This window comes from Phalangium opilio, unplaced genomic scaffold, assembly GCF_054372755.1.
Source record: "Phalangium opilio isolate 3A_F unplaced genomic scaffold, DU_Popi_V2 ptg000113l_1, whole genome shotgun sequence".
NCBI classification, from domain to species: Eukaryota; Metazoa; Arthropoda; class Arachnida; order Opiliones; family Phalangiidae; genus Phalangium; species Phalangium opilio.
Window position 1 is genome coordinate 7,517,086 of NW_028324209.1, and position 17,879 is coordinate 7,534,964.

A 17,879-nucleotide genomic window follows, 5' to 3' on the forward strand; every position below is an offset into this window, starting at 1 on the left:
TCATCTGGAAGGATACGTCTCGGAATGACCAGCGACAGAAAAATCCAAGAAAGTCATCCACATCTATAAATGAAAACATATTAATAACACATATTAAACTATTGCCTACTATCATAGTAATCTCGTAGATTTAAATAATTTAAGAAGAGGGTGTCCTTAATTAAAAATTGGCTACCAAATTGACAAACCGAGACGAACTACACCAACTAATTGCTACCCTAAATTAAAGAAAGACTTGACTACCGTGATTTCCACCCTTAATTAAATACTCTCGCTAGCTAATTATTTCTCAAAATTGAATAGAAAATAATTTTAAGAAAACCAGCCCTTTATTTAAAATTAAATTATGTAACTTAATAATGAAAATAATTTAAAACATCCCCTAAACTTATTTCGGAAAAAACCCTCTATTTATTTTAAATCACGCAGCTTAATAATTAAATTAATTTAAAATATCCCCTTAAATAATTTTAGGAAAACTTGACATTTATTTAAACTAAATTGCTTCCCCCTTTTAATAGCATAGTAATTTAAAATATCTTCTTAGCAAACTTTTTTAAAACCTGCCATATATTTAAAACTATTCCCACAGGTAGAACCCACAAATAAACTCTCTAGTTGAAATTGGACAAGTGTTAACTTAGGCTTAGGGCAAACGTCCACGTGTCTTAAAATTATGTCTGCGGGACTTGATTTTCGAAAATCGGTCGCGTTATCTCTAAATTATTTAATAATAACCTTCCATTTATTTATTTAAAACTATTCCCACAGACAGTATCCGCAAATAACTAGAATTTAAATGGGACAAGGCTTAATTAGGCTTAGGGCAACCGTCCTCGTGTTCGACGGGACTTAATTTCCTAAAATCTGTCGCGATATCTCTAAATTAAATACGTACCCCGTTTAATAGCTTATAATAATAGCCCCTAAACTAATTAAGGTATTCTCTCTTGTCCAAGATCTCGTTGTAAAATTTTATTTGTGGTACTTGATTTTTAATAAATAAATAAAATTTACTAACATTTAACACTACCTAATTAATTTAAATACTTGAAATAAAATAAATAATTTAAGGGGAGCTAGATGAGTTTGGATTATTGTAAAGGTTAGGCTTACGGACTGTTAAAGCACCACGAGGCGAAGCAATGGCCGCCAAGTTGAAGAGCGTCGAATTCAGCTTGCGTCCTCGGCAAAAACGATCAACGAAATGGCGGAGCTATCAAGAATCGACCTTAAAAGCCGGGATCACGATCAGCTGAGCTTGAAAGGTTTTTCCAAGCAACCTCCACGAAGGCTTCCAGGCAAAGAATGAGCCGTCTGACCTCGACGGCTTCCAGGCAAAGAATGAGCCGTCTGACCTCGACGGCTTCCAGGCAACGAATGAGCCGGCTGACCTTTGCCTGCAACCAAATACATTTCCAACGTCGGGGGGCGCTAAAAGCTCCTATGCGCGGACTCGGGTGCGCCATACCCCGGGCACGAAATCCAAATAGCTGAACACTGCTAGGCCTATTTGAATGAACGCTAGGCTTACATGAATGAACGCTAGGCTTACATGAATGAACGCTAGGCCTAAATGAATGAACGCTAGGCCTAACTGAATGGACAATCATTACCTATTACCATTAACATCTGTCGTGACGTCACAAGTCAATTACCTCGGTGACGTCATAGGTCACGTGATCTGACGTCATTAGTCACGTGATATGATGTCGTAGGTCACGTGACATGACGTCATAGGTCACGTGATCTGACGTCATAGGTCACGTGATCTGACGTCATAGGTCACGTGATCTGACGTCAGACCACGTGATATGACTTCATCGGTCACGTGATTTGACGTCGTAGGTCGCATGATATGACGTCATAGGTCACGTGATTTGACGTCATCGGTCACGTGATTTGACGTCTTCGGTCACGTGATCTGACGTCATAGGTCCCACACACTTAAGCAAACACACTGTTAAGTAACCAGCACTAGTTAAAGCATTAGTTTTTGCCGTTTTGCGTGGCTGCTACGTCACGCTTCAGTTCAATGCACTTCGAATAAAATCATTCATTATAACTTTGATACTGTATTCAAAATATTCATTGGATAAAGTCAGTTATTCTGACTGTTTATTAAGAGTGTGTCAGGTGTCTCATGTCATCATACTCTACTCACGGCTCTACTATGTTGAGCAAGCACTTTAATCATACTCTAATTCAGAGGGTATGAATCAAGATTCTATACCTTAATCACTAACTGTAATTAGTAAGCTTACAACTAAAAATAAATTTATCAGGCAGACTTATAAATATTAATGCCATTTTTATTTCGAAATATATTCCATTTGATACAATCGGATTTAAAAAAATTTGTAATTAAAATACTTTGGTTACATTCTTTTATTCTTTTTATTATTTCACGCCATAACCATAATTAATAAGCTTATAAATAGAAATAATTTTAACAAATAATATTTTATAAATATTAATGCAAGTTTTTATTTTGAAATATATTTCATTGATACATTAGATTTTATTAAAAAGATTAATATTGAAAATAATAAGAATGTTTTTATAAACTTGTAACTTCCGAGTGTTGAGTCCACCAACTGAAAATAATAAGAAAATTTCTATTAGTAACAAATTTTAATCGGCTTAGAATTTCCACCGCTTTTCCACGCTAATATCCTACGGTGGAAAACGAGGTTGTTAGGATGGAAAAGCAGGATATTTGTGGCAAAACGTAACATTATGCTTTTGCGTCCAGATAGGAAGTGCGTAAAGTCACTGAGTTTTGAAAAATTCCAAATATATTATTAACCATGTATAGATTAAGCGTATAAAAGAAATATATATATAAGTGCAAGTGAACAATAGTAAAAAAACCCCCACCCAACCTTGAATACAAAAATAACGGAAGTAAAAACTTTGAGCTTTCAATTTCTAAAGCGACAAACCCTTAAAAGTAACCAAAATACACCTTCGTATTTTAAAACAAGCTTTGTTAATCTGTAATCCTGGAGAGCTTCTCTATCGAGCTAGCGACAGGGGAACGTTCCCAAAACACGTCTATTTCTCCACAAACCGAGAAGAGTTTTAAAAGAAAGTACTAGCTTGTGGCCCCGGATATCACACTTATAACGTGAGTAATTTTATTGAAATAAGGATTAAGGGTTCTAATTTTTTGTTAGAGTATCGATGGGCTATTTTCTTTACTGGTACCATGTTTTACCACTGTTAAAAGATGCGCATCGAAGTACGGTACGATGTGGCTACTCTTACGAGCCCAGCCCTTGGATCGTCTTGTTATAACTTCGTATTAAATTATTTGTTTAGATAACCAGAGTTGCTCGGAACTAAGACCAATTAATAAACAAAAATAACTACCCAACCATTGTTTCAGTCCGGTGGAGGGATTTAAATATATTAGCTCTCCCAAGTAGCGCTTTTCTACACTGAGGCCAGAATGCGCGAGTGTTTAGCCCCTCGGTGACACTATAAACTACTTCAATCTCACTATTAAATTATACATTGTCGTGGGGTCCGACATTTACACGAAATCCCGTACGCTTCTCGCGAAATCTTTGCAGTAATAATAAATTACGAAATCAAAGAGGAAATTCCGAAATCTTAGGCGAAATCAAGAAGAAATCCCGAAATTCCGTACGCTTTTTTTTTGGTATAGTCGGACCCCTCGTATTATGCCTCAAAACATAAACATTTATAGCCTAGAAAGAAATACCAAGATGGCGGCAAGGAATAGAGTAACGCCGGAATTGCCAGGAACGTTTGAATCAATACCGAACATCTGTAATTATAATAAACTAGCTGTTACCCGCGCTCGCGTGTAATAAGAACTTCCATCAAAATTATATAAAGAATGGGTAGATTTTACTGATGACTAATATTTTTGTAGCACCCTAGGAGCGAAGGCACTCGGCGTTGCCCGTCAGCCCGTCGGATCATTTTTATTACTTTTCACGTGGACATTATTCCATAAAGAAGGGTTTTTAAATTTCTGGCCGCCATTTAAAAAGATGGCAACAAATTGATCCCAAAAGACCATTCAGCCCGTCTATAGGTTAAAGGAAACCAGTGTACTAAATATTTGCGAAATCGTTTGAAACGCGCGGACTTTGTTGCATAGAGAAGATTTTTTACATTTCGGGGCGCCATTTATTAAGATTGCGGTGGATTGGAAAAATCTTTCTTAGTACGCGCCTACTACTTATGAGTAACGTTCCTGCAAATTTTCAGCCTTCTAGGGCAAGCAGTTTGGACTGGGCGTTGATTATCAGTCAGTTTGTCAGTCAGAACTTTGATTTATATATATATAGATAAATAAATTAGTTCTTCCATGATAGAACTAAACAGAAATATTCATTAATTTGCTTGAACCGGCAAATAATAATGCTTGAACACGAAAGATTTGATAAAACAAAATTTTCTAACAAATAAAAGTTAAACAAGATGGCCCAAGGGCAGGGCTCATAATAGTAGCCACATCGTACCGTACTGGCGTACATAAAATTTATATGAATATCCCCTCGATGCGCTACTTTTAACTGTGCTAAAATGATTACCCGTAATCCTTACTTCAATAAATTTATTTATGTTATAATTGTAATAGAGAAAACTTGAGTGAGTAGCCCTTCGATGCGCTACCCTTAACTTTGCTAAAATGATTACCCTTAAGGCCATTATAAAAACGAGGTTTTAGCTTTAACAATGCTAAACTGATTACACATAAGTAACCCTTAGTAGATAAACAGAAAGTTTTAGTGATTATCTCCTCGACGATCGAGTTACCTTTAACAGTGCTAAAATAATTAGCATTAGAGGCAGTATCAAGTCTTATCTAAGAGAGCGACCGCTCTCCTAGAATTACGTACTTAACGTTCAATTAATACACGTACAGAAACTTTTAGTTTACAACTTATGCCTTCGCATACTTATCGGATCTTATAAATTTCTAACATGAAGCGTTTGAAAAGAAAGAATTCTGTAAAACACCCAATAATTGTAATATCCGGGTGCCTTAAGACCATTCTAAAAATAACATCAGTATATATTTTCTTTTGCCTAGATTCTAAATTCCCTTCGATTTCTTTGAATCTTGAAATAGGGGAGCGGTAATGAAAGCGTGAAATCGTATTGTGGACGGCGACGACGGGTGATAGGAATTTTAAAGGGAGAGTATATAGCTTAACCTTACTCTCATAATTCCCTTCCTTATAAGTAGACGATCGAAAAATATCACCTCACCACAATTCTCTCCCTTTCACTCTCCCTTCAATGACTAAAGAAAACTCTTATACAGCCAAAGGTGGGTATACTGGCACGACTAGGACGACGACGGGGACAACAACAACAGGGCAGGTCATACGATGTGGCTAAAACTACTTTAACGTTATTTTTCTTACTTGAGAAGTATTACTACTGAAAGTTTATGCAGAATTGAGAATATGTAAAACGAGTCCATGGTCTTACCTTTTATGATGGCGGCGGGAGGATGGGGGAGGGGATGAAGAGAAACGTCCAAACCACGGTCCCCGTCTCTTTAGATGGTTACTGAAAGAACATGTAAGGGATCAAAATTAAACACTTACGCCCGTCTTTTCACAAACTAAATAAAGAAATACATTTTTTAAATTAATTTTTGGGACTCTTTTACGAACTGAAAGAGCTTGCCTTCCTCTATACACAGATATTTATGATCTAGACCTAGATTAGGAGGGAATACAACTTTCAAATCTAGTAATTCTCTATTGTGAAAGTAATATTTTCCTTTGCATTTAGCATATTTTTCAATTTACTAATTTAATTACTAATACCAAGAAGCGATATCTAGTTTACTAGGGAGTAGGTATAAATTCGCCATATTTCCAGCTTTATCTCCAGTCCAAACGTAGGTCCGGAGTTAATCCCCGCCTCTAATTTACAACCGGCGTCTCATTAGTTCTTGAAAACTCACGTCACGTGTTTTACGACTGAGGAGAGGCGAAATAGCCCAGCTTCCTTTTACGTCCCCCCTTTTATTTTGAAAGGGGGACAGGGACTATGGCGAGCGAATACTTAGGCATGTAATTAATTTTCTTCTTAGTAAACTAGATATCGCTTCTTGCTAATACTACTACTACTACTTCTACTATGCTCGTACCGCTTTTGTATAATATCCCTCTCTCTCTCTCTCTCTCTCTCCCTTGGATACTGATAAAAAATTAATGCATTAAAAAAAACACAAGAAGCTTCAGAATGTCATCGAACAAGCAGAGAACCGCTGCGATGAAGCTTATTTTCTTCTTGGCCCTCCTTGACAACTAAGTATAATTTAAAACTATCTCTCAACTAATGTTGGGTTTTTTTTGCCAACAGTAACTGGTATTTTCAGTTAGTTAGGGGCTTCTATAGCACGAGCAGCTTGGGTCGTGTTGCGCGTGATCGAGTGGGCTTTGCCTAGGCCTACATTATTTAAACTTTGTCTTATCTTGGCATATGAGAATAGAGGGGAATTCCTCGGAAATGGATGAAAGTAGTGAATGAGTCCCGGTCAAAATAATGGAAGAACAATCACCTGAAATGCCACCTTGGAGGAAGCGAAGTTTCTATCCAAGATCCCACAGAGCACAAGCGCAGTAAGGGAAAAATAACTTTTAATTACTGATAGTAATTAAGGACTTTATGATGCATGCCACTAAAATTGGTAGCCCTAATTAGATGCTGTTAGGAAATGTTATACAAGGTTTACCTGGTAGCATAAGTATATAATACTTCTCTTCGAGGGAGGTTTACCACAGAGCGGGGTAATTCTGGCATGATTCTTCCCAACATCAGAACACTTCAAAAGTTCCCTCATCATTACAATATTACCGCTTGACTATTTGCCAAGGCGCGCTAGTGGATTTTATAGTAAGGTGGTCGAGCGTCACACTTAGTGTGAAGACAACGCAAAATACGTAAGCCATACAGTCTGAATGTACTAATACAAAAACATTTAATGAGAAAAATCTTTTATAATATCTTACATTCTCTCGCTATAAATTTATATTAAATAACTCCGATTTGTTCTTCTGTCTTTAGAAAAATATATTGTACATTATTTATTTAGTTTATGTATTGGCTTCAAAGTCCCTTTTTCGAAATGAGAGACAAGACAGTTTGTCTTTCGTGGAATGATTGTTCGAAGTCGCTCAACCTTTGCCGCGATTACGCGAATCTCAATTTAAAAAGAAACAAAAAACGAATTTTAACATTATGTAATGAATGACGTAAGCGAAACACGACACGAGGCGTACCGACGTACTTATTGTAAATGTAACAAAATATTTTTATACCTATTTCGTATAAATTAATATATTCATAAAAATTGTAATGCCCTATAATATTATAAGCGCCGTTCATATTTAGGTTTATGTGGATTTTCAATATTCATTAGTGTTACTGGCCAAAAATACCGATCCACACGTCACTCAACGGCTACTTTTCGCGCGAACAACTGGACGTTACAGTTGTTGTTTTTACTTAAAAATAAATACCGTTTAACGGACTCTTCACAAACAATATTATATACACAAAATAATCACGATTTACTTTCACACTGGCACGTAACAATGTCGGGAAATGGTTTGGGCTTGATTTGTAATGGCAACGCGACAATTTAGAAACTAGAAAGTTAAAATAATAAAGCGCAGCGCTTTAGTTTTGACCTTATGGCGACTTTATAAGGCCTACTACTGGAATTGGCTAGGTTCGCGGACTGTATCATAAGTCTATCATACTCTCCATAAGTATGGGTCGAAAATAACAGAAAACAATCGCCTACTGTAATCTACATCAGTATTCTCGCTCCCATTCGACCAGGGATGGCAAATCACAATAGAACATGCCTCTATTCGGTTCCAGTTTGGATTAGAATCAACTTTAAAAGAAGATGTCGCGGCAATCCCTTTTGTCTCGCCCCTACGGCAGACCCATACTTATGTTATGACAGTAATAAGATCCTCTTGAATGGTTTCACTGCCAATGTGAAATTTAAAATTAAAAACTTTTGCGTTTATGGTGGTATAAACCCGAAATGGAAGGTGGTTAGTACAATAACACAGTCCTGCCACAATTCGTAACAGTTGTCAAAAGAAATTGGCAATAAAGTTACATCCGTTAAATGGTGTAAAGAAAACATTTGAGCCCAGTCCTGTCAATCTTACCATTTCTACCTTACTGCGCATAATTTATTTTGTTAAAATTTTTTCTGAGCAAATGTGATTAGCGGAACATTAATTTTTTTTAAATCCAATTGTTCCGCGCTATGGTCAATTACTTTTGTCTATTTCCGTTATTTTATGAGGAATGTTAAACTTGGTTAGTATAGATAAAGTCAAGTATGGAAGACACGATTAAAATGGAGAATCTATATCACAGCCGATTTTTATATCATTTAAACCATTTCAAATTTCGGTAATTTTTCGTGAACAAGATATTTAAATGTCATATAAAAATATTATTCATTCTACTTATAAATTGTATTACGTTTAAATCGCGCGCGCGTTTCTAAAAATAATGCCCCGTGTAAGGAACGTATAAATCTGTTATAAATATATTAAAATCTTCTAAATTAGAAAGCATCCGTAAGCGTTATCTATAACAACACAAACGCTCTTGAAATTATTTCAAAGCCCCGAGTTGGTAATTTTGGCTTATTATAGGCACTAGTTGTTTTCGACGAAACTCTTTCACGCAAGGCACGCGCGTTATGTAATTTGTACCACATCTGCACTCGGTTTTGTACACTCTGTTGGCTGAAATATTAAAAAAATTAACGTTTGATTAAACTCAATTACTAGGCGCAAAAACATCAATGTGTCGTATAAATACCTGAAAAAGTTAAAATCTTTCGCCTTCTTGTATATGAACACTAACTTTCTCGTCATTGTCAGTGTCTCTTCATGTGCAGTGAAAGGTGATCTGAGCGAGAGAAAGACCTTTGGCAGAGTTGACATTTAAATGGCTTTTGACCAGTGTGTTTTCTATAGTGCCTGGTCAATTCGTCCGACCTGGCAAACTTCCACGTGCAACCTTCCCACGTACACGTATAAGGCTTCTCACCTATAACGAGAACGCCGCAGATATATCTTTCGCGTTCAATATATTCTTTTGAAAATGGAAGTTTCGAATAACACTTACCAGTATGTGTTCTTTTGTGCGCTTTTAGATGAGAGCTTTTCGTATAGACTTTCTCGCATCCTTGGAAGTCGCATTTATGAACTTTCCGTCGTCGAAGTGATTCGGAGTAGGCGTCGACATTTCCGCCGCTCCCCGTACTGCTGGTCCGTTGATGAGACGATGAAGAAGACGAGTACGTGCTACTTAGATTTGTGGCTGAAACACTAACAGTCGGTCCCGTTCCGAGAAGCGGATTTCCACCAGAGTTCCCTGAATGTCCCATTTGACTACCGTACGGTGACGGGTAAGATGATGAGGAATGGTTAGTGGCTGATTGTAAAGACGGCGGAATCATCAAGGACCCTCCGTTGCTGAAGAGAGAAGCCGACATTGCCTAAACGAAAACAAAAAAATTCGCAGCGTTTTAGTCGTGACAACGGTGGCATGTACGTTTGGTTATACAATCACTACGAACTTACCTCGTTCGTCGAATGTTGTTGTTGTAGCAATTGTAAATGTCTTTGGAGAAACACGGCGGCCGCCGTTGCCGGATTGGGTGGAGATAGTCTATCACCGTCGTTAGTATGTGACGGTGATAGGTCCAATCCCGAAAGGCCACTAACGTCAAAGTGTCTCGTACCAGTCGCTAAGTCCCTGGATGTGTTTATGCCAGTCGACGAGGGGGAAACAGACGGTGAATGTTGATGCGATAACCTTTGCGAAGATGAGGACGCGTATGAGGAGTGCGGGTTACGACAATCTTCCGAGTCCGAATCCGCGTTAATTTTAGTTCGGTGCCGTTGTTGAGAGTGATACGGTGTCTTGTGGTGGGACGACGATGCCCCAGTCGCGGCAGTGAAGGCGGCGGCAGCAGCGGCTGCAACGGCCACTGCCTGCTTCTGAAGTTGCGTCATGGCTCTGAAAATAATTTAAATAAAAAATCGGTTGAAGGTCAATTAAGTGGTCTAGAATATGACAATATACAAGATAGTATCATACATAGAAGCTTCTTTTATCCTTTGCAAAGACAAGAGCGCCGTAGCGTTGTTTCTCGCGGCTTGCGCGGCAGCATGAGCAGCGGCTGCCGTCTGTTCGGGTGTAAGGTGACCCTCGGATATCGCGGCGAGGTCCGTGTTGATTCCTAAGGCGTCTAATGGCGAGAACCGCGCGTTATTGCTTGACGAACTCATATTCATAGATAACGCGGACGGAGATAGTCTAAAACGATTGCTGGGAAGCCGGTGCCCACCTCTGACTTGCACGAGAGAACTCTGCGCCGCGTCTAAACACATAGCGGCGGCTTCTTCAAGTTTGCGTAATTGTCTCTGAGTACTGATCGCCACTGCGTCAAGCTTTAAAACGTCTTTCGTGTCGTTCAAAACCACATTCTCGTCCAATTCCGTACTTTCTTCTTCGTCGTCTACAACGTCCAAGCTCTCATCCGTTGACGAATCGTCTGAAAATATTTTTAATACTGTTACATTTATATAGTAGAGACCACACTGAGTTTCACACATTCATTAGGAAATTATAGTTCAATATTCATAGTTAAAACGAATAAATTCATAAGCCAGTTACGGCCATCGCGAACATATTTCTTATCGAGGGCGTAGAACAAAGCGGCAAACGCGAACGCCACGGTTTAATAGAATCCGCCCACCTGTCATTTTTAATCAAGACCTACATGATAATTATAGCTTATTCGAGCTAACATTGTAGCGAACCATTCCTTATTTTAAAACCTTTTTCCGTTCAAATGCCTTTAACGTTTGACTTACCCTTCTCAATCTTGATTTCTTTTTCAGCCACGTTCCTGGGTGAAGGGGGCCTTTTGTCCGTGGTGCTTGATCGGTGGGCTTCTACGGGCGAAGGAAAGGAGGAGGAAGATGGACTTGGCGGTTCCTCTTTGACCGGAGAAAAATGACTCCTGAGTGGGTGGTGCCGCGAGGCCAACCGTTTACTTTGGCTACTCGTAAAGTGGTGTACGCGACGTAATTGGCGCCATTTATGAGACAATTTGCCACTCTCTTCCATGATCGCATCGGAAGGTCCCTGAGGGTTAGTCGATGACGTGCTAGTGGTTCCCGGGGACCTGGAGTCGTTGTTGGCTTTCGATGGCGAGTAGCCACGCTGCTGAACTAAGGTAGGCGACTTCGTAGATGGATTATTTTTGCAGGAGAGGTCAACAGGTTCCATCTGAATTGGTGGGCATTCTGCCTGAAATTTGTACAGAGATGATTATAACACCCACGAAAACTTTATTTATAATATAAATAAGAATGTACCTCTTCTGACGTCATATCAGGGTCTTTTTTAAGTCTCAGTCTTGATTCCAATTTGGAAGGGAAACGCGCAACGGCCACGAGGGGTAACTCTCCGTCCAACAAGGTGCTGGAATTGAAGCTGAGGTTCTTGGAATTTACTGGAGAGGTGGGAGGGGTTGAAAACCCCCCCTCCTCCGGCAAGCAGGATGCCGAAATGTGGTTTTCGCCAAAGGGTGACCAAAGGTAGGAACGCTCGGTAGGCGAAGGAGTTTCGGAGGTAGGACGGTACCCGTTCTTGGCTTTGTCCGACAAGAAGAGCTCCAATGGAGAATCGCGTTTCAGGCTGCGGCTGGGGGAAAGCGTGTGGCGCAGCTGGTGCCGCTCGTGGGCGCTCAGCGAAATGGCCCCCTGCAGACGCTGTAAAGACAAGAAAACCTAATGGTCAACAACAAAATACCAGCAAAGAAACTCGCAACCTAATCCACAATTCGCCAATTCCCAATCTATTATATCTCCATTTTAAAAAGCTGTATTCATAAAGTGTATACGTCTTTTCTTTTCTTTTTTTTTGGTTTAAAATGAAAACTTAAATTAATGGTGTCTCTATCATCTATTTCTAATATAATCGTGACTCGAAACGACATCGGATTAACCTTTTAGCTCAACGTTCTTAAAATTCGAAAACATCACCCAAAAAAAGGGGGTGATAAAAACGGAATTTCGGCTATCAGATATCGAAACTTGGAAAGAGTTGAGAGAAATTCGCCTCGAGCACGATTTCATTCTAATAAATGCCCCAAACTATTGACCTAAACTTATCACGAAAAATAATATATTCTAGAAAAATATGGGACGAAGTACAGTGTTCTCAAATCACGAGGAGAGTTGGTCCAGTATCTACAAACTGACCCGCAAATATAAAAATTATATCGATTCGTGCCTTAACAGTAATTTGGGAAACAAGCTCTATCGTCTACGCAAACACGATCAAACTACTTTCTCTTTTCATTCTTTCAGCGATCTTGGAGGAATATATTAAGCATTATTTAGTAGCTCTAGATTCCTCAATTTATTCCGCGGTAAACTCCTTAAAAATGTTAACCGTAACTCTTCCAGTTAATTCTTCCAAGCACAAACAAGCAACTTTCGATGGTGTTCTGTTATTAAAATTTATCGGGTATTGCTTTTGAAGAAATAAAAAAAAATTAGAACGGTCCATCGACGTAATATAAAAACAAGCCAGACTGGGTTCGTGTTTCCCAAATAAAAATGAAGACGAGATAGCCCATGAACGTCGCTTTTCTCTGGAACTAGTCCACATCATTGATACGAGTTTCGCGGAGCTTTCTTGAATATTTCATGATTTACGAATGTTAGGTTAAAGTTCAAACTCAACATTTATTGATGTAGTGCTCGATTCTGAATTTCCAGTTTGTAATTTTTGGCCTCGCACGGTAACTGTTAATATTCTAAAAATTCTCAAACTAAGAATGGTGCTTAAGTTTACTGAAGCTAGTAATGCACCAACTAGATGGCGTAGGACATTTAAAATATTCTTAAATGAATTTTGAATGAACCGTAGGCTTTGCGATTAAATTATTCTGAGAGAGCGGTAGCTCTCTTAGATAAGACTTCATACTGCCTCTAATTATCATAGTCCTATCGAGCCTACGAAATCTTCGGTCCTAAAATCTCTATAAGTATGCGTTTACCAATGTCTAAGGGAGACAAGGGAACGAAGACTATAAATCAAAATAATGTGACTTTACCACTGGATGTCACTCTCGCAAATCGCGAAAGAGCAACTCCACCATGTGATGTCCCTCACGCGACTCCCCCACGTAATGTGACTGTCCCTGTCGCGAATCACGACGGCGAGACTTAACCACGTGACTTCCCTCTCGCGAATCAAGACGGTGCGACTTAACCACGTGACTTCCCTCTCGCGAATCACGACGGTGCGACTTAACCACGTGACTTCCCTCTCGCGAATCACGACGGTGCGACTTCACCACGTGACGTATGCACTGGCGTTTCGAACAAGCTATTGAAGAAACTACCGCTTATCCTTTGTACTATTCCAAACCAAAACAAAATGTGAGTCATGGCCTACTGTGTCTTTTGTTTCCGGCAAATCCGCGACCATAAGCTTTTGAAGCTACTCTATAAGAGAACTACACCTCTAGGAGACGCCCCTCAACCCTTTTTTACGCGTACAGTAACGCTTAAACCTAATTAATATCAAAACTATCACGATTACATCGAAAACGTTCAGAACCAATTTAATAGTTATTATAGCAATTTCAGTAATACTAAACGACAAACAAAATCTCTCTAGACATTCGCTATAGATGAAGAAAACAAATCACGATTCCGCATCAAAAACGTTTTGAAATTTCTTCACGAAATAGAAAGTAGGAACCATACCATTATACGAGGCTAAAGCAGCGCCGTGTAAATCATAGTTGCCCGTTTTACACAACCCCTTCTTTTCCAAAAAGAAAGAAAAAAATAATAATAATAAAACACTGAATGTAATGGCGCAGCCCAGATAAATAATTGAAAAGAAAAATACGCTTCAACAACGCCATACTATCAAAAATTGGAGTAAATGTTATGGGCGTATTTCGAGAATATTACTTGTTTATTAAAATAAAATAAGAAAAACTGAAAACATGCAATTTATTCCCCACGTGTGAAAACAATGGAGCTTAATGTTAAAAATGAGTGGTAACGTTTCACTTATTCGCGAGGAGTTGCGTAAATAACAAGTTCTTTTTAATTTAAGAAAGAGGGTACAATTTAATTTTAAATGATATTTTAAACTTTTAATAGTTACTTATATAGTAACATAATATCAAAAGTGGGTTGCTTAGCGAGGAGTGTTTAGCATGAAAATAAATTAAAATTATAGGGCGCTTGGTGGCAGTTCATTCCATATATGTTTATTGATGGGCTTGGAATCACTTTTTCTTTGTTATAACATGAGTTTATAAGATATGTTACATAAGTATGACACTTCCTATACTTCTTAATGCTAGAGACTTAGTGAGAACTACCTCGAGAATTGACTATACTCGGTTAATTTTCCTCTTTAATCTGTACTAAGACTTAAACGTACCTAACCAGGCGTCTCTTTACGAGAATCTATTACGTTTCACCTACGTCAATTCACGACAAGCTCTCCATAACCAGGGACAAACTTATGGAACATATATTACGAACTTATGGTTCTAATATAAAAATTCCCGCGCAATTTCTGAAAACTACACTTACGCTATGAGCATCTTAAATTAATTTACGTAGCAGCGCGTGGTTTCATAGAAATTTTTAAAGTTTTCAGAAGCTTGTTCTCAATTTAAAATTTTTTATGTGAAGGCTGCATGGCAAATTATTCTAGAACTCGCCTCTTTATAGCTCCTGCAGGCTGACTACGAAATAATTTTTTTTCTTCGCGACTGCTTTCAATATAGACCATTTCGACGTAAAAAAGGGGGTAGATAACCCCTCAGTATCGGGACATACAAGAGGGTTGACACATTGCAGTTTTTGCGCTCTGTAATGAAACCAAAAGCCTTAAGCGCAGGCGCCGAGAAGCGAAATGGAAGGCAGCTTTTCCCTCTTAGTTATATCAAAATGTGTATTGAATTTCTTCACTTTTGATCCTAGAGTTGTACTCAGTTTGGAAAAGAAAAATAAAAAAGAAAAAGAATTTGATTGAGGGAGTCTGCCGTCTGCCGCGCCGAAAAAATCTTTTCTTTAGAAATTTTTTGGGGAAAAAAAGTAGGACTAGGCTTAAATGTTTTGTAAAAGTCGCTGCGGTTGTAGAGGGATAGAGTATGAAGTAGATTGTGTGTAATAGAGTATAGAAAAGAAGGGAGAAAAGAGGCTAGGGCAAGGGGTCCTCCTCAAAAACGCCATCTGGCGTCTGTCTGGGACTTCATTGTCCCATTACCCAGGCACACACACACCCGGCCCCACCCTGCCATCACCCCGAACTCCCGGGCACCCCAATCTGAATAATTTCAATAGCTTGTTCGCATCTTATATATCTACGCTAGATTAAATAATCTTTTCATCATCTCAAGAATAAACAATAAATGAAGCTGATTCTTCAGATCATTCCATATTCTTAAGCTTTCTAGATGATCAGTCGTTGCAACCTAAATTGGGTAAAACTAAAAATGACCAAAAATAAGTTAAAAAGAGGCGCCAATCAGCAAGTCGTGGGCACCAAAATCTGAATGCTTGGTGGGGATACTGGCCAGGTACAGAAACGTCTAACGCTGTACTTTGTGCGTAACATATTCCAAGTTTGAAGTTTTGACGGTATGTGCTTCTGAAATAAAGAGGATCTACTCTAATTTGTAGAGGGATAGCCCTCGGGGCCACAAACATTCAAACGGAGCAGAATACATACAACACCACCACGTTTGTCTGTCGTTATCGCTGTTGAGTGCGAACGGGCACAAAGGTAAGATGGTGGGGTTGATTTAGAGTTCTTGGCGGTACCAACGACCGCCGAGAATGAAAAAGGAAGAAGCAGTCAGCGTGGGGCACCGTTTAGGGGGAGTCCCCGAGAATAACCCCCGAAAAAATCGGAGGAGTCTGGTGGTGGGCCAAGTGAAAACGGGACGAGACGTTTCCGGAGAGAGGGTGAGGTGAACCTGGAGGGTCAAGCCCATATGTTGTTTATGGCATTCTGCGAGCGAGCGAGCGGCAGCAGCCGCGCTGCTATACGCCCCTCTCTGACCCACCACTACTGATAACCGATCCCATTTAAAGATTAATTACCATCCCCGGCATCACCGCCGCGGAACTGATCGCGTTAAAATAGACTCATTTACCATAGAATTCCAACTAACCAACCTCGCTTCTCTCGCTCGCTCGCTACCCATTAACTCATTACTAATAACCACTCCAAAAAAAAAATTGATTGGAAAAATAATATATTCATGCAGATATTTTGTTTAATTTACATACAAAGGATAAATTAATAGTCGTAGTTCTCGCATAATATTGGAATATCCCTATTTAACAAAGAAAATCCGTCGTATTATTAACTCAATTCGATAAAAGCTTGAAATCCCAAAATAATAATAGTGATGTTCGAAGGAAAGCTTGAGACAACTTATTCTTAACCCTTGGAAAATCTGATCATTATTTACCCATTTATAGATAAAACTCGAAAACCCTGCTTGTTGTTTACCCTTTTATAGATAAAACTCGAAAACCCTGCTTATTATTTACCCTTTTAGAGATAAAATTCGAAAACCCTGCTTATTATTTACCCTTTTAGAGATAAAATTCGAAAGCCCTGCTTATTATTTACCCTTTTAGAGATTAAACTCGAAAACCCTGCTTATTATTTACCTTTTTAGAGATAGAACTCGAAACACTGCATATTATGTCTCCTTTCAAAGATAAAACTCGAACAACCCCAACTAATTATTAAACCTATTCGATAGAAATATTGAAAACCGAACTATTATCAACCATAAACGAGAGGTGAGCTTTAAAACCCAGCTTATAATTTATCCTATTCATAAAAGAGATTCAAAAACCCAATAAAAATATTAACCCTATTCGACTGAAAGCTTGAAAATTAAACTTATCATGACACTGTAATGATAATAATCAATAAAACCGTCTTTTCGAGAAAGATTATACCCAAAATATGGTGTCCAAACTTTGGAGATATCACATGATATTAGGCGCGAGTCATAAGGAAAATTGGTTAAGGAATAGAAACAACTTTTAATTGGTTGGATTTAGTTCTGAAAAATAATTTATTAAGATACGTTCGTTGTTTCTATTCCGTATACCCTATTTTCTGGCAACTTTTTAAAAGACTGGATTAGCTGTTTCAGTTTAAGGACTGGGCTCTGTAAACTCGAATTGGCACTAATCGTCTAAAACTAATAGCTTCGGGGTAAATCGTTTTCGACCTAATTGAGATTGATTGATTTAGGTTCTTAAAGGCTTAAGGTGCTATTTTAAATGGATTTTATTACTCCAAACAAAGAAAAGTTCATTTTGTTTAATTCTGTACTAACTTAACTCTATATACTCAGTGTTCGTATACGAACAAAGTGAAGACTTGGAAAATAACGGGAATTGGTTTAGACTTTGCAAAAAGTCAGGGAAAATTATAATTATCTTGAAAAATCTGGGAAAATTTTTAATGCATAAAATGCAGGGACATTACGTTCAATTTATATCTAACACCCTAAAATTGTACAATAAGTCCCTTTTACAGGGTATCTGTATCTTTTACAGTAAGTCTGGCATAAATTAAGGGGAATGTTAATGTTCTTTGGGCGATTTTGAGTGGAAAATATCATAGAACATTTTCGACCCAAAATCACCCACAGAACATTAACAGTCCCCTTAATTTACGCCAGACTTATCAGAAACTACCTGTATATACATACATGTTATGCTAATGAGCTCTAAAATAATCATTTA

General features: G+C 38.4%; 1 protein-coding gene and 1 long non-coding RNA gene across 5 annotated transcripts in view; both read right to left on the reverse strand.

The window, feature by feature from the left end:
• Positions 1 to 2,465: 2,465 nt before the first annotated feature.
• On the reverse strand, positions 2,466 to 5,942 carry LOC149623665 (uncharacterized). The gene is made up of 3 exons (XR_016374822.1): positions 5,631 to 5,942; positions 5,479 to 5,559; positions 2,466 to 2,597 (listed from the first exon to the last, which is right to left on the reverse strand). It is a non-coding gene; the product is annotated as an uncharacterized LOC149623665 (long non-coding RNA).
• A 1,023-nt stretch (positions 5,943 to 6,965) lies between these two features.
• LOC149623666 (uncharacterized) overlaps positions 6,966 to 17,879 on the reverse strand; it is a 35,838-nt gene continuing 24,924 nt past the window's right edge. For 2 of the 4 annotated variants that reach the window (XM_089852849.1, XM_089852848.1), the window contains exons 2-8: positions 11,433 to 11,828; positions 10,926 to 11,364; positions 10,132 to 10,603; positions 9,627 to 10,065; positions 9,169 to 9,541; positions 8,860 to 9,090; positions 6,966 to 8,783 (exon numbers count right to left, since the gene is read on the reverse strand). In XM_089852849.1, the coding sequence (XP_089708975.1) occupies positions 8,918 to 9,090; positions 9,169 to 9,541; positions 9,627 to 10,065; positions 10,132 to 10,603; positions 10,926 to 11,364; positions 11,433 to 11,828 (2,292 nt within the window). In that variant the 3' untranslated portion in view covers positions 6,966 to 8,783; positions 8,860 to 8,917. The remainder of the gene's footprint in view (positions 8,784 to 8,859; positions 9,091 to 9,168; positions 9,542 to 9,626; positions 10,066 to 10,131; positions 10,604 to 10,925; positions 11,365 to 11,432; positions 11,829 to 17,879) is intronic. The other 2 variants (XM_089852851.1, XM_089852850.1) reach the window with 2 other exon arrangements.